The 24,185-nt window shown below is 41.2% G+C and overlaps 1 protein-coding gene and 1 long non-coding RNA gene across 8 annotated transcripts in view; one reads left to right on the forward strand and one right to left on the reverse strand.

Annotated features, from left to right (window-relative positions):
- Positions 1 to 24,185, forward strand: part of PIGN (phosphatidylinositol glycan anchor biosynthesis class N) — a 165,545-nt gene that overhangs the window by 89,647 nt on the left and 51,713 nt on the right. For all 6 annotated transcript variants that reach the window (XM_075921388.1, XM_075921390.1, XM_075921393.1 and 3 more), the window contains 7 exons: positions 3,161 to 3,239; positions 6,440 to 6,619; positions 15,680 to 15,819; positions 16,779 to 16,878; positions 16,998 to 17,090; positions 19,316 to 19,407; positions 20,457 to 20,568. In XM_075921388.1, the coding sequence (XP_075777503.1) occupies positions 3,161 to 3,239; positions 6,440 to 6,619; positions 15,680 to 15,819; positions 16,779 to 16,878; positions 16,998 to 17,090; positions 19,316 to 19,407; positions 20,457 to 20,568 (796 nt within the window). The remainder of the gene's footprint in view (positions 1 to 3,160; positions 3,240 to 6,439; positions 6,620 to 15,679; positions 15,820 to 16,778; positions 16,879 to 16,997; positions 17,091 to 19,315; positions 19,408 to 20,456; positions 20,569 to 24,185) is intronic.
- Positions 8,250 to 24,185, reverse strand: part of LOC142827196 (uncharacterized) — a 92,318-nt gene continuing 76,382 nt past the window's right edge. The window contains exons 3-5 of one of the 2 annotated variants that reach the window (XR_012901715.1): positions 14,009 to 14,171; positions 11,573 to 11,771; positions 8,250 to 11,078 (exon numbers count right to left, since the gene is read on the reverse strand). This is a non-coding gene — a long non-coding RNA (uncharacterized LOC142827196). The remainder of the gene's footprint in view (positions 11,079 to 11,572; positions 11,772 to 14,008; positions 14,172 to 24,185) is intronic. The other variant, XR_012901716.1, reaches the window with a different exon arrangement.

Here is a 24,185-nt window from a genome sequence, read left to right on the forward strand (position 1 = left end):
AGATTTTAGCCAAAATGTTTTGATTCTGAACCCCTTAAAAACCGGGGGCATGGCTCGGGGATATGTGGCTTTGAATTCCCAGATCTGAATCCATCCTGTGGTTTTGATTTCTAGTCTTTCCAAAACCAGATTGACTCATTTTCCAGTTCATGTTCAGATTCTGCTTCAACATCAGCATTTCCCATGAACTTTGGCTCCCAATGGTGGAAATCTCCTGAGATCAGATGATTCTGTGCTATTTGTTGTTTTGGACTGAAATCCTTCATGTATTAAGCTCTGTTAAAACTAATCATAGTACTTATTCATCCCTAACCCTACCCAAACTTGATCTCTTTTCTTCATTCATATATTGCATTACTATTTTTTGTCCTGAGTTCCTTATCTAAAATACCTTCCTTGTATTGTTAGCTTTTTAGTAAATTACTGCCCCTGCATGTTCAAAAGCTTCAGAGGGGTAGCCAACTTAGTCTGTACCTGGAAAAACTTAAACAATGAATAGTCTAGCAGCATCTTAAAGACTAACAAAACATGCCCACAAAAGCTCATGATACCATTTACATGTTTTATTACTCTTTAAGGTCTGCTAGACTATTCATTGTTTAAGTTTTGCCCCTGCAAATTTTTCTCTGTATAATCCATTATATTTATTTCCATTGCTTCTCACAACCCTGATTTTTTTTTTCAACTGGCTCCTTGTGAATGTCACCCTGCATTCATGCAGAGTCTCATTTAAATAGATGAGGTGCCACACAAGCATATGGGCGAGTACACCAGCAGCCAGTCAGTTGCAGGACTGCACCAACTTCAAATTGCCTCCAAATTTATTTGAAATGTCTTCATTGATACTTCAGTAAAAAGTGTTTGATGTCTTATAAAAACATTTATGCAGAAGTGGGGTAATATTTAGGGTATGTTGTTTTAGTAAGCCCATTAAAAATTAAGAATGAACTTATGAATGTTACCCTATTTCTACAAAATTACTGCATTCTGCACTGATGTACAAAAATTGTACTTATTGAAGGCTCCATTTATACTATGGTACCTGTTCCATATGCAGAAGATCATGGGAGCTGTCATCTAGGAAGGAAGAAAAAGGCAAAGAACATAGCAATTTCATTAATAATAAAGTTATTCACTGAGAATTAAAGAATAATTATAGGCTAAATGACTCTATGGGATGATCTACAGTGAAATTTAAAAATAAAAGATTAAAAGAATGCCTTTTTAACTTATTCATTTTTAAAGTTGAAGATGACCTGGATAAAATAGGCAGAGAGTAGTATAGCTATAAAAATAAATGAAAGTGCATATCATATGAGAATTTATTAGACATACATCAAGATTAGCAAGAAAAGCTATTCAGTATACATTCCAGATTGTTAAATCTTAACCCCAATGTGAAGATAAACTTTTTAGTCTCTTTTAGTAATCCCTGTCCAACAACTTAGTATATGTCAGATATTGGAAAAGACTGTCATGAATATAGTTAACAACCACAGAAAGCTGCTACTCTAATAGACAATGCTCGGGTCTTTTGAGTATAGCCAGATGTTACAATCTAAAATCTGGCTATTATAATTCTGTGAGCACCCAAATTGCTGTATACCCCCTGGGAATGGTGTGGTGGTTATTTTTTTCTGTAAAGTCTCAATGTCTTATGTTGTATATTGGGTTGTAGATATAGATCTTGTTGTTCTGTGCTATGCAATAAAATGGACACTTGCACCTACTCCAGCTCTCTGCCTTTCCACTGATTTCTTCCTATGCTGTGAAACTCCCCACGACATAACATCTTACAAAGCTGTATGTGCACTTTCAGAGGAGTATTTTATGAATGTGTATAAAGGACAGAAGTGGTTCTCTTTACTGCTTATTTCCCAGGATTTCAAAACAGACTTAATAAGGACATTAAATCAACTCATTTTCCAATACAACTACCTCTTTCTCCTCTCCCCAATATTCTCCATTCTTTCTACCTGATTTTACTAATTTTCACCCACATAGATGGTCTTCCTTAGATCCTGCACTGTAGATCCTGACCTGATTGGGTGGCATCTATAATGTCAAGGCATTTTGTGCTTGTAGCTGCTTTTCTTTTCCATTCCTTAGATTCTCTGTATTCAGTCATAGCTGGAATGTTAGTTCCTTTGCATCTGCGGGGACTGCAGAGACTTTCTGTTTACTTTTGTTATGTGTAGTACATTTTGGGATACTGCTCACACCAGACTCAAATGAAGCAGCATGGCAGAACACACCAGGAAGTTCATTAAATAATAAAAGCTAGGGGGGGAGGGGGTGCAGTGATCAGGCATGGAAGATCTCTGCTCCATTGCAGTGTTCCATCCTGGAAAAATATGAGCTAGATCTCACTCTGCTCCATCCCATTCTGTTCCCTCTTTTCTATTGTGTCTCTTGCTGCAGCTAGGAAGTTCCCAGGAAGACTAGGGTGGAGTGCTGGCTCCACTGAAATCATTGAGAGTTTTGCCATTGACTTCAGTGTGGTTTGTATTTCACCTGCAGTTTTTAGGCCACATTGGAGGATCACTGTCTTTCTAAGTGAATATAAATACTAGGTGGGGTATAAAGCACACAACCAACACAGGCCGCCCCAAGAATGGAGCTAGTTCCCGCATTAGAAAGGGGGGGATAAGGGACCCACTGGAGGTAAGGAGGTGGGGTATAAAGCACAAAGGCCCCCAGATGGGATTCAGCCCCCATTATAATTGATACAGAATTTAAATGCACAAAAGTAACAATCCCTGCTTTGAAGGGCATGCAATTTAAAGATGTGTCTGTAGCAGCCATACAGCCAGTTTTGGCAGTGTTCCCAGCCAGGAACAGTAATAATGGATTTGATGCAAATGGTGCATCCACCTACACATTTAGGTGGAAGTTCTAAATGAAGAAAATAGTTTCTCAAAATGAATTCAGTATCAACATAATTTACTAATTCATGGTCATGCAGGTAGAGAAATAGCTCAGGACATCCTGTGCTTTGATAAAATTGCTTAGGTTTTTTGGCGTATGAGGCACACTTTTAACTGACTGCCTAGTGAGTCTACTTTAAGGTTCCTAAATAGATGCATTCTTTTTCTCCATGCTCCTGATCCCTCCCACCAAAAAAGTAACATTTTTAAAGGACCTTTGTATTTTTATACAGGTTGCTTTCAGATACTGAACAGATAAACATTTTAAGAAAAGCAAGATCTTATCTTCATCAGGAAAAATATCACGAGGTGGTAAGTGAATCGTCACTATAAAATGACAAATGTTTGAAAACCTAGACTAAATCTTGGACTTCAGTCTTCTTTTTTTTCTATTTTTCTATTTGGTAGTTTCCTGGGGGGAGGAGGGGGGGTTCCTTTATTGACTCATCTTTTGCTAACATAAAATGAATCGTATTGTGAGTCTCCATAGCCTCACACTTTCTTATTCATTAAATTCAAAACAGTAATTTTGATTGCTTATTAAGTGACTATTTCATATTTTAAAATCTTTTGTTTTTGTTGCTAATGTTTCTAGCTAAATGAACCACATTTATTCATGGTGTAGTTCTTTTGATATCGATACAGTCAGTTCCACTGTGAATGAATTTGGCTCAATGTTTTATGAGATGTTGTGGGTTTTTTGTGCTCTGATCTGAAAAAAAATGTAGTACCTTATCAAGGATTTCAGCCAACTCTGTGGATATCACCTTATGTCACTCTTATGAGATACAGTGGGTAAAGGTCATTTATAGATGGGAACTTGACAGCAGTGTTAAGGATCGCCCATTGAACCAGCAGCATAGCTAGGAAAAATAACTTATTCTAATCACAAATCTGTTTGTTTTTCCCCCTCTCCTGAGCCAGCTGTTTTATTTTAACTTCTCCATAATTTGTAGATTTAACTGGTACATGGAAGAACCAGGCAATAACTAGTTGACACTGAGTGCTTATTTTATTTTGAAAAAGTGCATGAAAATGTCTATTTTATAAAATCAAATTTACCTGACAATATGTGAAAACATAATTTTATTATGTTCTGTGATTTTGCCCTTCTTACTAATACGTTTTCCAGGAGTTCAAAGTTTTTACATAGAGAACAGTTAGAATTTTATTTAGGTTTTGGGTCTGATTCTCTTGTCATGTACATCGTTGTAAATAAAAAGTAGCTCACCTGAAGCCAGTTAACTTATTCCAGTGCAAACAAAATGTGAAATCATCCTGTAGAGGCCTCCATTTGATACACTCTCTTGGCTGCTTCAAGGAAATAAGTCCTTTTTTTCCATTCAGCAGCAGAGCCTTGAAGTTCCTTTTCAAGACCTCGTCCATATGTAGTCTACTCTTGGTATGCATGTAGTTGAGATCAGACTCTTTTGACCATCAATGTCTCCTGGGGTCATGCATGCTCCCTGGATATCCTCATGGTCCTGTATCAAGAGCATAAACAGGTCTAATTGCCATTCAGTTCCTTCTTGAGAATCTTAGCTGTTAGCTGGAGCTCCTCAGTATCCGGTCTCTGCAATTTTTTCACCGTCCTTTTGTAAACATTTGTTTATATATTAGTGTAGTTAGGAGTAGTTTTAGTTAGGATACTTTGCCCATCAAATAGATTTGTTGGTTTTGGTTGTTTAACAATGTTGTTTTTATTTTACTCTGGTAGCACTTTATAGATTAACAAAACATGTAGATGGTATCATGAGCTTTCGTGGGCACAGTCCACTTCTTCTGATGACCAGAATACTCAATACTCTGGTCATCTGAAGAAGTGGGCTGTGCCCACGAAAGCTCATGATACCATCTGCGTGTTTCGTTAGTCTATAAAGTGCTACCAGACCATTTGTTGTTTTTTTCTGTACAGACTAACTCGGCTACTCCCTGAAGCTTCTTATTTTACTCTGTTATGGAACTTCTTGAATTGAGCCTTATGGATGTCTTATCCTAAGTCACTTTTAAGTGTTGCCCTCTTGTCAGGCAGCAGAACCAATCAGCAATGGGCACATCAGTTGAGTTGCCTTTAGTCTTTGGGAAGCTCACATCTCCAACAAAGCTTGTAGATCCTTTTCTGAAAGGTCTTTGAAGGAGAGAGAGTCATGCCTAACGTTTTTATTAGACTGCTTTATGCAGCTGACCTCTAAATTAGATGGGGCAGATCCCTCTAGACAAGTTCCACCTCAGTCCAGAACATGCCCCTGTGAGTTCCACTAGTTCCCAGTCTTCATCATCAAACGCTAGCCTAGCTTCAGATTTGAGTACAGGGCATCCCTGCTATAAGTCATCACAATATACATCCATTTTTCCATTTTGCACTAATGACATTGATGCTTGTCCTCACATTTCTCACTCTTAAGTCTCACACACACAAATTTGCACAAATGGAGGTTAGTCATGGGAAAAAATTCCCTGCTTTTAAGTTGTTCACTATAAGTCCAAGTGTTTTGGGACTTATCTTGGACTTATGGTGAGGGTGGCCTATAGAACTGAAAAAGTGGGGTTTTCAGAGAGTAAAGAGTATTGTTCCTCCGGGAAGAAAAGGGGCACATCCCTTTTGAGATTTCCTAGTCAAACGAGGTCTAAGACACTTCACTGCTTCCAGCCAAAGGAGTCTCCATACCCCAACCTGGACTCCCAGCTGGGGAGGATCCTGTACATATTCTCTGGGGGTTCTTCTTAAAGTTGTATGCATCTGAAAGAAAGTTGAGTGCTTTTACATACCTGGAGATTGCATAGGTTCAGGAGTAGATATATGTTCTAGTGTGGCGATTTTCAAACTTTTTTCTCCTGAGCCAGTCGAAGAGGATGAGAGCTTTGGGTTATAGGAGGAGGCCGCAGCGGGGGGTGGAGGAGGCGGGGGGCTCATGGCTGGAGGGGCTTACCTTGTGCAGCTCCTGGTCAGCAGTGTAACGTGGGTGCTAAGAAAGGCTTCCTGCCTTTCCTGGCACCTCAGCCCATGATGCGCCCTAGAAGCAACCAGCAACATTCTCCTCTTGACACCAGGGTACTGCTTAAAGGTTCACCAAGAATGGAATATTTGTGGACAAGCAATTGAGGAAAAAAACTTATTTAACAGTAGCTGGAGTTCAAGGTGTGTTGTCCACGTATTCCATGACCTGCCCACCTTCCCCCCTACAACAGAATTCTCAAACATCTAGATTCTGTGGCGATGGAGGAACAGAATAGCAGTTGAGTCTACACTGTCATTTATGTCCTTAGTATGGGAGGAAAATGTCTACAGCTCATGAATGCTCCCAATGTGTATGATAGCCAAAAGACTATAATCTCTAATGTACGGGGTGCATGTTCACCAAGATTATAGTATGTAGACACATCTTATAGAATTCCAGTTACTGTACGCCAACTTTTCTTTGCAATGTGTTTTCTTGGTAAGTTTCTTTTTGAGTGTATTCAGGATGATGATGTTATACATTGTTGTGACATATGTTCTGTTTTCTCTGAAGGTATCTCTTTGCAAAACCCTGATTAGCCTTGCTTTGGAAGGACTGTCATATTACCATACTTACGACAGATTATTCTTGGGCATAAGTGTTGTTATGGGTTTTGTGGGCTGGACATCTTATGTGATTTTGTTGATTGTCAAGACACACACTAATCTGACTAAGAGTACCCAGGATAATAAGGTAGGTTAAAACATGAAATGATATTGCTGTCTAATTATCAGCAATTTATGCATGGCATTGTACCATTTGTATAAAAACAGTAGGTCCCTTGATTACCCCATAAGCAAAGCTGAAGTAAAAGATTTTTGCCAATAGGAACTACTTGTGGATTGGGAGAAATCTTCTTGTCCTGCAAGTACGGTTCAGATATCTGAAAAGACGGGCCATTGTGTAATGTATGAGGAGATGAACTGGATATCCCATTGCTTCTGGTCTCAGTAGGTTTGTAGTTCATTGCAATTGTGGTGACATGGACATAGTTTCATTAACATCAAGAAATATAGACTAAATATCCATATTTAATTAGGTCAGTCTACATGTCAGTGGAGACTCTGTTAACCTTTCCATGACGCTGCTCTTTCCCCTCTTTTTAGTAGATTTCTTTTGTTCATTTTTAATATTACTGTAGTGATATTAACTTTAGTCATAGGTTCTGCGTTTTCAGTATTTCCCACAGATTATCATTCATGACCCTGTGTTAGAAATATAGTATACTTGCATTAAAGGAAAACTACCTGTATTTTGCTCAGTCACATTCTGATACCATACTCACACATTTCTTTCCACATACATGGGTAAAGTATTTAGATATAAAGGCTTTAATTGGTGATGGGGAATTCTCTCTAATATTGGCTTTTCTAATTTAATGTTAGTGACAGTTGGAGAATATAAAGTAACTTCTCCTTGGCTTAATATTAAAAGAACATAACTGTGTAAATACATATTAGCCCTTAATTCTAATTTTAACATTAAAATAACTTGTGATCATTAATCCAGACTTTAGATGTACATTATTATTTTTCCTTTTTCTTTATATTAAAGGCAATAAGAAAATCACTTACATTTAATTTCTTTTTCCCCCCCTCTGTTACAATTTAAAATTGGATTCTTCTGAAGCAGAAAATTCCATCTTGGCATTTGCAAAGCATGTAATCTGTTCACAACTAAAGTTTCTTGGGGTATGTCTACACTGCCACCCTAGTTCGAACTAGGGTGGCTAATGTAGGCATTTGAAGTTGCAAATGAAGCCAAGGATTTAAATATCCCGGGCTTCATTTGCATCTTGCCAGGCGCCGCCATTTTAAAATCCCCTTTAGTGCGGACTCCGTGCCCGTGGCTACACGTGGCACGGAGTAGGTAGTTCGAATTAGGCTCTCTAATTCGAACTACTGGTACACCTCGTTCCAAGATCTCCAAGATCTACTGGTAGATGCTGATCTACTGGTTGGTGACTGCTGCCTTAGGAAATAATCTTTTTCAGTTAATCATCAGGAATAGAAAAGTCTTTTAATATGTAAAGGTGAACGGAGAGTTTTACTAAAAGAAGATTAAAGCCTTCTAAAAATCTTTCATATTTCAGAATAAAAGGACATGTTTAATTTTTAATGTAAATGAAGATCAGTACTCAATTAGCATCTTTACTATTTCTAGTAAATTACTGTGAGAAAATTCCAATAGTGATAAAACGCAGACCTTTTACTGTCTGGACTAAAAAGAGATTCTTAGCATTTAAAAAAAATTATAAAACAAAATGGAAAACATTAAGAAATACAATACTATATAACTTTCAAAATATTGTTGTGATCAAGTATCTAAGAAAATGTTCCAAACCATTCATTATAGATTAATATAATGTGGATAACACTTTTAAATGAAAGTATGCTACTATTTTTTTTTAATCCGTGTAAAATGGATTTAGAAATGAAACCTGGCTATTGTCGTTACCATATTTTTATGAGTTCATTCAAATGAAGTCAGATTTTATATTTAGTGTCTCTAGAAGAAGATATGCCTTCTGTGTCCTTAGTCTGCAGATCTTCACATACTTTTTCCAGTAGAACCATTTCCTTCAGTTCAGGCCTACAATTACTGATTGATTGGTGAGATCTCTGCTTTCCACCATAAATTAATTAGCTTTATGGCTAGTATCAAAACTACGTGAAGAAATTGTTCTGTGTAACAGACTATAGTGAGCAAATAAGCCACCCATCTCACAGTTTTATGATCTTACAGATGTTGATTTTAGACTCTGCCTAGCAAATAGGATTCTTTATGTTAACCATCTCAGTTTTAAAATATGTTTCTCATGAAAGCACTTCCCCTTAAAACAATGTGTTATTTCACTTTGGAAGAAATCTAGAAGAAGAATCCATTCTTCTTCAAGTTGTTGGTCATGTGCATTCCAGAGTAGGTATGTGTACTCATCATGTGCACTGGTGCCAGAAGGTTTTTTTCCCCTTAGCAGTACCCATAGAGGAGCGCCTCTAACTGCTGGAGTGGCACCTCCACGGCATGGTATAAGGGGCATTGCATTCTCCCCCCACCCTTAGTTCCCTTATGCTGCCAATGAGGGTGCACAGAACTGCCTTTGCTCCAGCTTCCTGCTGTAGCCTTAGTATTTATTGTACTGATTTTCCTTGTTTTTGTGTACATAGTCCTTAGTAATGTAGTACCTCGATTGTTAATGACTTGTCATTCCTTTCCGGACTCTGCATGGGCTGGGGTATGCACCATGCCCTAGGGTTCAAATTCTAACACACATGCAAATGGCCCATGTCAGTGAATGACCTGCAAAAATGTTACTTGCGCTGCTTGGACAAAAGTCATGTTAGTGACAAGTGCAAGATCCGCAAGTCCTTCAAGTTAAGGACCAGAAAGGAGATAGTCGTTCATCTCTGTGCCTTTCTTATGTAGTCAGCCCTAACTCTGGCACCGGTGCGCAGATCCGATTCAGCACCGAGCACTGTAGTTTCAGTGAAGAGTGTCCCGACAGGACTGTGGCACTGCTGGGGCTGCTCACCATCCTCCTGCAAACAATGGGATAGATCTGGGGGCAAGCAAAGACCCATGTCAGGCAGCTCTCAGGCTTGTGGGCTTCAGGTACTGTTGAGTGGAGTAACCCAGCCCAATCTGCACAGGTCTCCCTGGAGGTTAGCAGGACCTCCAGCCAATGTTCCCTCTAATTTTTTCCATCCATGAGCAGAATACATTTTGTTATGTGCACCACCAGTAGAAACACATGCTGCTGGCTATGGGCACTGTGCTAATCAGCTGGGCAGCATTTGAATCGCTCCTGAGTGGCCGCTCAAGCACACAGCTTACAGGGAACCCTGGCCCCACCCAGATATAGGTGCCCTCCTCAGCAGAAGCCCTCCAGGCAGCGTAAGACACTGATTCTGTCCATGCTGGCCACCCAGGTTCCTGCAGCTCCCCAGTCACAGGGAAAGCCTGCACGCAGGCCTGTGGGGTCTCTGCCTAAGGGCACTGAATCCTGCCAAGGGAAGGGTCCAGGCATCAGTCCCCAGCACACTCTTGATGCGAGCCAAACTGTGAAGCAAAGCCCTACTGATTCCTCTGTCTGGGCTGCCAACCTGATAGAGGAATTCCCAGCATGGCTCTCTGGCAGGGGGTACAAGCCTTTGGTGAACAAGGGCATCGGTACCAAAGATCCCCGATCCTTTGGTACTGCCCATGTTATTGCTCAAGGGAACAGTGGTCGAGGTCGGGTGCATATAAGCATTGCTATAAACTTGCTCCACGTTGTAATACCTGTCACCGTTGTGGCACCATTCACACAGCCAATGACACAGATTGCTGGCCACTGGCCATTGAAAATCTGCTGGATGTAGCCATTTGGGCCATTGCAGCCATTCTTAGTGGTGGACAAAGTCATTGTCACTGAACTTGGGGTCACAGGCACGGCACTGCTCTCAACTCAGCTACCTGGGAACTGTTTACCTATATAGTGGTCAACAGCATCATAGTCTCGGGTCAGTTGTAGGCCCACAAGAGCCACCATACCTCCCTTTGCAGCAGGACCTACTGTACCGATGGTACTGCATCTGGGTCAGCAGCATCAGGTCCCATTCAAAAGGGATTTCCCACAGTTAAACTAGTATCAGACATGTCAGAACTTGGGAGGCAGGAACATCAAGACCCAAGGCCTGTGGTCTCCAGACAAGGTGGCACTGGACATCAAAGACAGGGCTTTCTGAGCTCAACTGGCAGGTAGAGTGGTCAGATTCCTCACATACAACACAGTGTTGATGTTTTACACCAACAGGCAGCAAGGGAGAGACTGTCCTTCAGCACTCTTCTAGGAAGCCCTCAGTCTGTGGAACTTCTGTGTCAGCCGCAACATTAACGTGGAAGCTTTTCACCTTCCAGGCATCCAGAACTCCCTGGTGTATCGCTACATCTAGAATTCTCTTCTCATCGCTACATCTAGAATTCTCTTCTCATCGCTACATCTAGAATTCTCTTCTCATTGTGAGTGGCTTCTGAGATCTTCTGGAAGTGGGGCGTTCAGTCCTGCTCTGCACAGAGCCTGGACGAGGGCTCTCTGTCTGATGCCGCCTTCTTGTATTGGACAGGAGATCTGCTGTATGCATTTTCCACAATCGTGCTCATCAGCAAGGTTCTGCAGAAAATAAACAAGGACAGGACCTGAATCATCATTATTGCCTCCATGTGCCTTAGGCAGCATTGGTTTGGGACCCTGTCAAACCTAGTGGTATGATTGACAGGGCCTCTTATTCTAGCACCACAGTTGCCTCCTACATCCCAGCTTCATGACCCTCTACCTCGTGTGAGTTGTGTGGCTGAACTCAGAAGAATAGACCTGTCTGGAGGTATCTACCACATCCTCAGAAGCACAAAACCTTTGACCTGTCAAATCTACCTGGTTAAATGGATGAGGTTCTCAGATTGGGCAGCTGATTGTGACATCTCCCCTTCAGTTGCTATGATCCAATCAATACTGAATTATCTGCTCCACCTAAAAACCCAGGGTCTAGCACATTCCTTGCTCAATGTGCATCTGGTGACCATTTCTGCCTTTCACCCCTTGGTCCACAATGTTATCTCTCATGACATGGTGGCCAGATTTTTCAATGTCCCTGAAGTAAATCTTACCTCAGATCAGGTCCCCCATTGTCAGTGGGATCTGAACTTTAGTCCTGGCCAGGCTCACTTTGAGCCTCTGGCCATGTGCTCCTGGTCCCATCTGTCCTGAAAAGCCACCTTCCTTGTGGCTATAACACTGGCCAGACGAGTCATAAGAACGGCCATACTAGGTCAGATTCAAGGTCCATTTATCCCAGTATCCTTTCTTCTGACAGTGGCCAATGCCAGGTGCCCCAAAGGGAAAGAAAAAAACAGATAATAATTCAGTGATTCATTCCTAGCTCCTGACAAACAGTGGCTATGGACGCCATTCCTGCCAATCCTGGCTAATAGCCACTGAGGGATTTATAAATTTATCTAGCTCTTTTTTGAATCCTATTATAGTTTTGAACTTCATAACATCCTCTGGCAAGGAGTTCCACAGGTTGACTATGCCGTGTGTGAAGAAGTACTTCCTTTTGTGTGTGTTAAACCCGCTACTTGTTAATTTCATTTGGTGACCCCCTAGTTCTGGTGTTATGGGAAGGAGTAAGTAACTCTTCTTTGTTCACTTTTCTGCACAAATAATAATTTTATAGGCCTCTGTAAAACCCCCACCCTTACTAGTTTCTTTTCCAAACTGAAAAGTCCCAGTTTTATTAATGTCTCCTCACCTGGCAGCTGTTCTATACCCCTAATTGTTTTTGTTGCCCTTTTCTGAACTTTTTCCAAAGCCAGTATTTCTTTTTGAGATGAGGCAACCACATGTGTACACAGTATTCATGATGTGGGCGTACCATGGTTTTATACAGAGGCAATAAGATATTGTCTGTCTTATTCTATATCCCTTGCTTAATGATCCATAACATTCTGTTTGCTTTTTTGACTGCTGCTACACATTGAGTGGATGTTTTCAAAGAACTAGCCACAGTAATTCCAAGATCTCTCTCTTGAGAGGTAACAGCTCTGAACTTCACGCATTGATCTCCAAACCACTGTACATGGGTCTTCCACGAGGACAAGATCTAACTCCAGCCACACGCAGCCTTTTTCCTTTAATTGGTGTCCACTTTTCACATGAACGAGGACATCTTTCCTCCAGTCCTCTACCGTAGACCACACACATTGAGTTGGGAGAGATGCCTTCACCTGTTGGATATGAGAAGGGCCTTGGCCTTTTACTTAGATGAGACTAAACCATTCTGAACTCTACCCAACTGTTTGTCTCTACAGCAGAGCAGATGAGGTGCCAGCTCATCTCCATGCAGAGAATTTCGAACTGGATCACCTTGTGCATCTACATCTGCTATGACAGAACTGAGGTCCCCCTGCTGCCAATTCTGAGAGCTCCTTTAACCAGGGTGCAGATCTTTTCAGCAGTGTTCCTGGCTCTCACACTGATCCAGGACATTTGTCAGGCAACCACACGGTCATCTGTGCACACATTCACTACTTATTATGCCATCATCACCCAGACTAGGGATGATGCTTGTATGCCAGAGCTGTGCTGCTCCCTACTCATCCCTGAACTCCTGTGCACCTGCAGGTGGATACTACTTGGGAATCCCTACTGTGAACGGCACATGAGCAATCACTTGAAAAAGAAGGGATAGTTATCTATTCCACAAGTGGTGTTCTTTGAGCTATGTTGCTCATTTCCATTTTATGGTCCTGTCCTTCTTCCCAACTGTTAGTTTCCAGCAAGAAGGAACTGAGAGAAGGAGGGAACACGTAGCACCCCTTATTACTGCACCAAGGTGGTGCTACTCCAGCAGCTGCTAGGCGTGCTTGTCTATGAGTACTGCTAAGGGAAAAAACCTTCTAGCACTGGTGCATGTGGTGAACACTTACACCTACTGTGGAAAGAACATGAACAACCCATCTCAAAGAACACCTGTTACAGAACAGGTAGCTTTGGGTTTTTTCCCTATTTTTAAACATCCATACACAATGTAAATCTCCTTTCATCTGCAATTTGGGAACAAGTAGTTGAACCAAAAGATATATAATAAGCTAGTTGCATTTGGTCAGCTTTCAATGTGACATATTTTATCCTAATTTAATAAGACGTAACATGCCAGATATTTTATTTTAAAAGTCATTTAGATCTGATACTTGCCATTACTTTCGATAGATAAAGTTTTATGTCAATTACAGGGAAATGGAAGAGGAATTAATGTTTTATGCTAGCTACCTGGCTTCTAGTTATAGGCAACTGGTTTAGAAAATTTCATCAATTTCTAAGAGTATATCACAGTTTTTTATATATTTTTTTTAAATTCTCTTTTTTACAAGTACTTTGTTTTGCAATAAATAAGCCTGATAAAACAATCTGCTCTGTCTCTTGCTACTAAAAGGAATATTCTCTTTAGGGATAGGCTATCAATTCTTTGTAGTGGCCCAGTTATTTTAAATCAGTGAATCATCACAGGGCTAGCTGTGTATGGAAAGTTTTAAGGAAGTTACCATAGCCATTTCTTGTCTATAGTCCGATTGTAAGCTCTTCATCTTCCTTGCAATGAGTTTCTGCAGTTGCTAGCACAATGGGGCTGCAGCTTCTAGAAGCTATCACAATGCCAATAAAAATAGCCATGTCCCTTGATTTCTTTCTTGTATGGACATGAAAATCCTAAAAGGGTTTAGAAAAAAAGGATTAATACCAAATATATCAATTTTAACAAAAAAAATGCTAACTTGAAGCCTCTTTTTTCAGACCTGCATTAGGCAGAAAAGCTTACTCACATAAGAGAAAGCTGTGAAGTATCAGTCTGTAGTTCCTTAAAAGGCAGTTAAGCTTTCCAATAGCAATTAAAGAATTGTAACAGTTTGATTACTGTAGGTTCTTCTCCCACTAATTTCTTACACAAACAAATGTTTTGCAAATAGAATTTTACGTTGAAATATTTGAACATAGTAAATGTTATGCAAATGTGGATGCTAAAGTCTCTTAAATGCATATTTAGACATCTAAATTTCTTATTTTCCAGAATATAGGTTGGACCTCCCTGGTCTGGCACCCTTGGGATCTGAGCTGTCCCGAACCAGCGAGTTTGCCAGACCAGGGGTGGTCATTGCTGGCTGCCTACTCCTGGGCTTCTCCTGGGCTCCTCCCTGCCCTACCCCAGCCACTCTAATGCTGGCCTGGAAGGGGCTTCCAAAGCTGCTGCCCGCATGCTCCCTCAGCATCCATTGGGGCTTCCAGCTGGGAGACCTGGCCACTATGGCCCCACTGCCGCAGGGTGTTCCCCAGGATTCCCCATTACCCCATCCCCCTGCTAGGGCCGGTCCTGGTATGGGTGATGATTCCCTGGGATGATTCCCAGATGCCCGCCTCTGCCTGCCTTGCTTCAGTCGGGATGCTCTCAGCCAGTGCTGCCCAGTCACCCCGGCCCGCTGCCGCCAGGGGTTTCCCAGGGTTCCAACAGGGGCCGCCTGGCTGCTACCAGCCTTGCTGCTGCTGGAGGTTCCCTGGCAGGGCCTTCCACCACTGGCAGCCCCTCTGTAGCTAGGAGTTCCTCGTCTGGGGCCAGGACTCCCCAGCTACCTGGCCCAGTTCATGTTGAGGATTCCCCTGCTGGGACGGGGGCTCCCCAGTTGTTGTCAGGGGTTCTCTAGCCAGGTCGGGGCTCCCCAGCTGCTCTGGCACAGCTACTTTTGGTCTAGTCTGAGCTCCTGAGCTCCCATGTTGTCTCCCACTAAAACCTCTGGTACTCTTTGATCAAGCAACAGCTGTGGCCATGCTGGACCAGATGTTGCCGGACCAGAGAGTCCTGGATTTGGGAGGTTCAGCCTGTACCAAGTAACTGCAGCTCCCTTTGGTTTTCAAATGTCTGTTGTGCTTGCACATATCAGTGTTGTATGTACCCGTTTGTGCAAACGTATTTTTCATGTGCCATTTTAGTTCTTTCACTTGAAAATTTAGTCTTAAATGTCTAATGCTATTCCTAAGTGTGTGTGTGTGGGGAGGGGAGTTGCCTGAAAACACCTTACATTGAGCTGCCTTGTAAATTAAAGTAGCTTCTTTCCTGGACTGATGTTTGATGTGTTGTGCATCACGCAACTGGGAAACCATATTCTGGAGTTTGAAACATTAGATTATTGTTTAAGAAATGTTTATCTGAATCATTTACATTTCAGGCATCTACTGTTCTCCTCTTGTATGGGTTTGCAGCAATTGGAGTATTAATAGCTTTTCTCCTGCTGATTCAAACCTGTCCTTGGATGTATTACGTATATTGTCTGTTACCGGTGCCAGTATGGTATGCTGTTGTGAAAGAGTAAGTAAAGAAACCAGCTGTTTCATAAACCCATCTCACTCCTCTTCTGCCCTCCTCCCTTGTTGACAATCAAATTTTGCAGAAGTCATTGAGAAATACTTTTCTTCCTTTTGAATTTAAGTATTCATTTCTAGGACATAGTAGGACACTGGTTTAACCTCTCCTTAACTGGTAGAATGGTATTTCCAAATTGATAGTGATCTCTGTCCCTTCTAGAAGATCCTTCTTCTATTAGGAAATATTTTTAACCAGTAAAAATAATCGCATACCCTTCAAAAACAAAATACCATTGCAAGTTTTGGGAGAAGGTGCCTCTGGAGACTAACCCCTGGAGCAAGTTCCCAATGTATTGAAAAGAATATGCAGAAACTTATTTCAAAAGTTGTACAAAATTTTCCTTTTTTTCCCAGTGAATTTCAAACTAACTATGGTCCTCCAAAGTGTTCAACACTCTCCGCCCCTCTCCTCAATTGAGGATATTCGGCACCATTAAGAATCAGGCTCTATTTCTGCAAAATTGGCTAATGGTCTTGGCCTATGCTGAAAAAAATACTGTCAATTATGGAAATACTTGTAAGTTTGCAGTTGTTGTCTGTTGCCTGACACTGACAGTTCTGCCAACATCAGGTACCTGTTAGCATTATTCAGAACATATTGGACAAGCTCCCTGTTGGCCTTTAGTAATGACCTGTTTAACCTGATACTAATAAAGCTAGCAAGGCATATTTTTGCCAAAGCTGTTGAATTTTTCATCAGTTTCAGTAGATGCTGAATGTAAGGTAAATATTGTAAACTTAATAGTCCATACAAGTGAATGTAGTTCTGATGGTCGTGAAAGTGGGAAAAATGAGGGCTACTTCTTAGCACTTATGCTCTTTAACCTTCTAATTTAAGGCAGTGTCCTGTCTAATATGTTTTAACCAAAGATGGTGATTATCCTGTGCAATCTTCTTAAACAGATTCAGAATTATTCAAGACCTTGTGCCATTGCTTTTGGCATTCCCTCTGGGTCAGTCTATTGGATTCTTAGTAATTGGTACTCTGGGAATTGAAATATTAGTAAGTACTTTATTACTATGTATTTATAAAGGACCTCATTGCTAGCTTTTTAGCTGCTTAAAGAAATGTGGCTTTCATTAAAGTTTGTTTCTCATTTTCTTCTTGAAATTTTTTACTAGGTTTTCAGCTTTTTCTACCGCTCTACCCTGACTGTTGGTCTCATTGCTTTTGCTGGCTGGCCATTTATCACACGACTGTGGGCTCAGGCAAAGGTACAGTAATGACTTGCCAAAAGGCATTTGATTGATTAGTAGTAGATTGCCTTTTAATAAATAATTAATCTCTTTTGGACTGTGGCCTCCAGGTCTCCTCATTAGAATGGCTGACATCAAGCAGAACAAGATAATGCCGCATTTCCTGGATCTATTGATGTCACAGCTTCACAGGTCAAGCAGTTAGGCTAGGTCTAAACTACGATCCTCTTGAGGAAGAGCAAATGCAAATGGAGTGCTCATTTGCATATATCGTGCTCTCATTTGCATTTCCTCTTCCTTTCCCTTTTGCGCAAGAGGTTTTGCAGAAAAAGGTTCTGTGTAGACAGCGCCTTTTTGTGCAAAAGGAAAAGGAAGAGGAAATGCAAATGAGAGCCTGACATATGCAAATGAGCGCTCCATTTGCATTTGCTCTTCCGCAAGAAGATTGTAGTTTCAATGTAGCCTAAGAGTGCTGACTGATAAGCGCTGCCATGGCAAGTGACTGAAAGCTATTCTTAATTGCTTTTGGTACATGTTGAACCTCTCTAGTTCCTCCAGAACTGACCAGTTATGAACCAGAGAATTTTCCGGCCCATGGGAGGTCATTATTGTCTAGCAGCGTTACTAATACTTCCACTGCTTACTGGGCTGGTAGAGGATATTTAGGGTAAATTAGAGCTAAATAACAGCACAGAACACTGAGAGCCAGGACTGGTGGCTGTAAACTAACTTTATGGGACTGCGGGGAAACTTGGCCATCCCCATGAGAAGTGGACATCCGCCTAGGACAGGAGAGTTTTGGATTAGAGAGGTTCAACCTGTCCTCACTGCCACGGGCTAACAAATTGGTTGAGAAAACTCAACCAATTTGTTAGCTATGTCATGCTGCTGTCCTGTTTTCAGATTAGCTTCAATGTTACCAGTATACAGTTGTTGCGTTCTATGATATAGTAATTAAAAGAGCGTGGGTTAAAATTCCAGTAAAATAGTCATGAAACATCCACAGATATTTTACTAAAATATAGTAGTTTTATAATTACTGAGATCTTTAAAGGAATCTTACAGTGATTAGTCATAGTACTGTACACTTATAGATATTTGCTAAATACAAATATTTCTTGACAATTTTTTTTTTAAATAGCCATTATGATCCTCTGTCACTGTCTCTCTGACAGTAACCAATAGTGTGCCTTGTCTCATATCTGAAGCAGCTATTGTACTAATGCTTCCCAACAAAAACTCTGCTCCTGTAGGGTGGGAGTCAGGTAGCATAACTTTAATGTCAGCCATCACTTTTAATTTATTCAGAAACCTTCTTCATCCAAAACCCACAGCAACATTTAATTTTAAAGCATATGAGGACATCTCTAAATAGCCTTGTTTTCTCTGTATTCTAATGAGAGAGATTCCTGAGTCTTTCTCTGCAGTATAAAACTCCCCATGTGGCAGTTTAATCCAGGGTGGGGAACCCAAGGCCGGATGTGGCCCCCGGCTTTCCTGGATCCAGCCCCTGAGGCTCAGGGTGCTCCCCCCCTCCCCCCCCCCCCAGCATTGGGGAGCCTGCACTGGTGTTCCAGCTTCCCTCTACTCCCTGCTGGCCTGGAGCATACACAAGCTACTACTCTAGGCCCCCCTAAGATCTGGTGTGGGAGAGGAATATGGGGAGTGTTTTCTCAGTCGGGGGCCATGTCAGTGAGGGTTTTTGTTTTTGTTTTGTTTTTCTGCTTCTCACTTGTGTGCAGCTCCCAACTGATTTTATTTTTATTTTTTGTGGGTCAGCAGCCCCTGACCGAAAAAAGTTCCCCCATCCCTGATTTAAGACAATGGTTTTGTTCTGTTGATTAGTAATAGTGTAGATGTGATGATTATACATCTGTGATGATAATATTTATTGGGATCTCATCTTGCCTTTTGCTAATTTCCATCAAGTTATTGATCAGTTTCCAACACCATTTTCTGACACAGAAGATTTGCTCAGACACCCCAGGAATTAATTTTAATTCCTTGTGATATCAGTAGAACTTCAGTAATTGTCTAAATGCTTCTTAAACCAGGGTCAAAGTGTTGTGGTATAAATGGCCATGTCAGTTATTTTCAGTTTATCCTCATTCCAATGGCTGCCTGTTGTTAAACACCTATACTATTGCTCACTATAGCAAATACAGAAATGTTTTCTCTCTGCAGTAAAATTTTGTCTATAGACATGATGTCCAAAGATGATGCTGTTTGTTTCTTTGTTTTAGGCAACAACGATGAGTTGGACTCTATTGTGTTTACTCTTGGCAGTGTTTCCCTTGATGCCTGTTGTAGGAAGAGAGCCAAATATTTCTCTGGTGTAAGAACATTTTTTTGATTAAAGCCCTTTATTTTTCCATTTAATATTCACAAATTTAGGCTGAGTTTAGTCACTTTGAGCAATTGTACTATTGAAAACCAATTGAGACAGATATTGAAATTCAGAATTTAACAATGTGATTATAGAGACCTCATTTATTCATGAATGAGAATAGACTTTTATTTTCCTTCATTACTTTAAAGAAAGCTGCATCCATTTGCTTAGCACAGTATTCTATAATATCACATGGAGAGAATTTTTTCACTTAATAAAAAGTGAAAATGTGAAAATACCGGTCTTAATAGAAGGAGGATATTAATTTGGGTGCAAACATGGTAAATAACACTGACAAACTTAAAAAAGAGCATTTATCCAAATGCACTTTGATATTATTCCTTTTTAAATTCTAATTTTAAGTAATTTCTCATTGAACAAACGAGAACTTCAGTTGTCATTGTTGTTAGTCAGGTTCTTTTAATTTTCATTCATATTTATAATAGTAACATAAAACAAAACTTAGATATCTATTTAAGAGATTTAAAACCATCTTTTATGGAAAAAAGAAATTATCACACATTCTTTCTGTAAGAATCAGACTGTGTACTACTTTATTATAATTTAAATGCAGTTTCTTGATGAAACCAAAAAGACCTTGAAGCAAATTACTTTAAATCACAAAACTTCGTAATTCAACTCATAGACTTGCAAAGAAAGCAGTTCAAAGAAAGCAAAAATGATGGGTGTTACGTTAACATGATGAACAAAACACACAAACAAAACAAAGACTTAAGAGAGAGAGAGAGAAAAGAAGGCTACAGTGAATGTTTATGGATGACAAGCCTTCAAAAAACATCTGTCATATCATTAATGTTAACCCGTTGGCTCTGGATATTGGTTTTCCCAAGATGGGTTGAAGATACTTTGAGTGCTTCTAACTGTAATTTTATAACATGACTAAGTTTTGTTTCTGAGAAAAATCCTGGGAAAATCATTCCTGTGAGAATTTTTAGAAGTGGAACATCTTAATAATTGTTTATTTGTTTTGATAGAACTATGGCAGGTTTCCTGATTCTCCTGATCTCTTCCTTCTCCCTGACATCTCTTTGTAAAAGCAAAAATAAATATGTGCCGAAGAAAGATCTGACAGTACACCTATTTCAGGTCAGTTGCTAATTTTCAATACATTTCAATGTTGCAAAGTAATTTATATGCAAACTCTACCAAGAGGCACTGTTTATTATCAGTCAATTATTCAATTGACTACATTTTCCTTGAGATTATACTCATGGTAGTAAGCTTTTTTAAATGTGGTAATATTTGCAATGTCAGATACTCTTCTGTGTGTATTGATGTATATGGATAGTTATGTGCAGTGCTTTTATTGTTTAAAAAAAAAAGAAAGAAAGAAAAGTGCCGGTACTAGGGTTGCCAGATGGTTTTAAAAAAATTGTTGTGCGTACCATCACAAAAAAAGTACTGGTTATGTGTGTACATGCATGCATGCATGCATGCCCATTGGCATAAGTTTGTATGCCATCCTCCTCAAGGTCAGTTAAGTCTAAAGTCAGTACTGGGCAAATTAGTTGAAACTATAGTAAAGAATAAAATTATCAGACACGTGGATGAATATCATATGTTGGAAGAAAGTCAACATGGTTTCTCTAAAGTGCAATCATGCCTTACTAATCTAGAGTTCTTTGAGGGGGTCAACAAACATGTGGACAAAGGGGATCCAGTGGATATAGTGTATTTCGATTTCCAGAAAGCCTTTGACAAGGTCCTTCACCAAGGACTCTTAAGCAAAGTAAGTTGTCATGGGGTAAGAGGGAAGGTCCTCTTATGGATTGATAACTGGTTAAAAGGAAACAAAGGATAGAAATAAATGGTAAGTTTTCCAAATGGAGAGAGGTAACGAGTGGGGTCCCCCAAGGGTCTGTCCTGGGACCAATCCTATTCAACTTATTTAAAAACTACCTAGAAGAAGGGGTAAACAGTAAGGTGGCAAAATTTGTAGATGATACCAAACTGCTCGAGATAGCTAAGACCAAAGCAGACTGTGAAGAGCTTTACAAAGGTCTCACCAAACTAAGTGATTGGGCAAGAAAATGGAAAATGAAATTTAATATTGATAAATGTAAAGTAATGCAAATTGGAAAAAATAATTACAACTATACTTATGAAATGATGGGGACTAATTTAGCTTTTTGAAGCACATTCCTGCTTCTCTTCAGGTGGCTCTGCCAGAGATGATAGCATCTCCTCTCCTGATCCTGTTTTCCTAGTCTGGGTGCCCTAAGGCCTGTCACTCCTCCCTTTTCTCTTTCTCTTACATGGCAGTTTTTCTAGAGCTATGTGCACCTTCTTTTGAGTCTTTTGATTTTAACTGACTTAAGTTTTCTTTGGTGATTACTTCTGCCTACTGTTTGGTTAAAAGAGCTGCTCTTTCATGTCAGCCATTCTTTCATGCCTATGATGCTCTCCACAAGGGCAAGGCAGATCTTTTTATTTGCCTGAGCGTATTGCTGCAAGTTGTTTTGGAATTTTTCTGAATGAGGATGTCTTCCCTCCCAGTGTGTGCCGTAACTCAAAGGTCAGAAATGAAAGCTTGGATATAATTTATATTTCTATAGGACCTTTGAATCCAGAAATCAATTATTTGCCCGAGTGGATTACATGCTAGCTGAGGTATCATCTCTGGAGAGGATCAAGGCTTATTACATCTGATTAGTTGCCCTTTCTTTGTCAGAAGAAGACCCAATCTTAGTGGATGAGATTTGAAACTTCATGATTCTTGTATACTTGGATGAATCATTACTTTTTGGCTGTTCTGGTGGCATTTGGATAGAGAGTGGCCAGACTGAAGAAATCTTAGGGGATCAACTTTGCCTTATTAGGAGGGAGATAGGAGATTCAAATATCTGCCTACCCTTCTCCCTTTCTAATACATCCCACCTTCTTAGTTCACTGTTGACTGCGGATGCTACCACTGTGACCACTTTCGTTCCCCGATTTAGTTTGGCACTTTGATATATGATCCTGCAGTCTGCCTTTGTCTTGTGACACCCTTACTGTTTAGATATTTGATGTGCTGTGAGCCTAGACACTCACAGCTTCCCATGCTTGCAAGCACCTGTCAGCCGATGGTCAGGGCAGTGTGTGTGTGTGTGTGTGTGTGTGTTACACCCAAGTCTTTAACTGCTGGGACACAAGGCCCTGTCACAGTGGGCAGTCTAGGAGAGACTGACAGGAGCCCCGAGAAGTTTAACGTCCGTGTCTTTTACCGCTAGGACCGGGGTCCCGTTGCGGCGGGCAGCCAACAGGCTGACAGACACCCCAGAGCTTATAGGAAGAGCTTATTACATCTCAGATTTTAACTGCTAGGATACAGGATACCTTTGCAGCGGGCAGCCTAGGGAAGACTTAGAGATGCCCCTAGAGATCTGTCCCCTGGAAGCGACACGATCCAAACACCCAAGCTCTCCCTATACAGGCAGTCCCCGACTTACGTGGATCCGACTTACGTCGGATCCCTAGATACGAACGGGGTGAGGCAACTCCCGCACATGCGCAGCAGCATTCCCGGGGCTCGCTCACCTGGGTCCTAGGATCCTCCTGCTCCTCGGGCCGGCTCCGACTGGGGTCCCGCAGAGCTGCCGGGCAGAGGAAAAGTGCCTCCCCACGCCCGCTGCCCCCCCACCCCCCTGCCAGCAACAGGCTGCCCCCTCCCCTGAGCAACAGGCTGCCGAACAGACAAAAGCAGCCTCTCTGCCCCTCCTCCCCTCTATACATGCCTGCCGGGCTCCCGGAGCACTGCAGCGTCCCCGGGGCTCGCTCACCTGGGTCCTAGAATCCACCTCCTCCTCCTCTTCAGCCGGCTCCAACTGGCCTCTGCAGCAGCTGGCCACAGGGACAGGGATCCCGCAGAGCTGCCGGGCAGAGGAAAAGTGCCTCCCCACGCCCGGTGCCCCCCCTCCCCGCCGTGGCCTCGCATCCTGCACGCCTCCCCCCTCCCCCCTGCCAGCAACAGGCTGACCCCTCCCCTGAGCAACAGGCTGCCAAACAGCAGACAAAAGCAGCCTCTCCGCCCCTCCTCCCCCTATACATGCTGGGCTCCCTGGGCAAACAAAGACTCCACCAAAACAAACAAAGTGCTGGCCTCATTGTGTTAGCAAAAAAGGACCCTCCTCCTAGAACCCTGGGTGGTGTGTGGAAATAAAGCTATTAGCTCAAAGCATGGTGCAGAGCTGTTTGGTATTTGATGAGTTACTCCTTTAGTCCTGAGTTTGTCACAGGGACAGAAATAGATGTGAAATCTTCTGAACAGGGGAACAGACAGAAAAACAAACATTAGAGGGGAGTTAACCTTTCCCTATGCTATCCAAAACTAAAAAAAATGTTTGGCTAGAGTTTCCCCTACAATATGTACCAGTTCCGACTTACATACAAATTCAACTTAAGAACAAACCTACAGTCCCTATCTTGTACGTAACCCGGGGACTGCCTGTACCTGTCCCTTATGACCAGCTGAAGTTCTTTTAAATTGTGCTTGGTTCTGTTACAGCAACTGAAGGAGTCAGGTTAAAGCTTAAACAGTTACAGGTTTATTAAAGAAGCTTATAAATCATGTGGCTACAATGGCTATTGCTCTATTTCTTAACTGCTAGCAAATATAGATCTTAAAAATGGTTACAAAGAAAATAAAGATAGAAAATAGAAATAATGGTACCAAGTGACAGCTTAATCTTTAAAGAGCTCTAAGTCTATGTGTACACTTAAGA

This window comes from Pelodiscus sinensis, chromosome 2 (genome assembly GCF_049634645.1).
Source record: "Pelodiscus sinensis isolate JC-2024 chromosome 2, ASM4963464v1, whole genome shotgun sequence".
Lineage (NCBI taxonomy): Eukaryota > Metazoa > Chordata > Testudines > Trionychidae > Pelodiscus > Pelodiscus sinensis.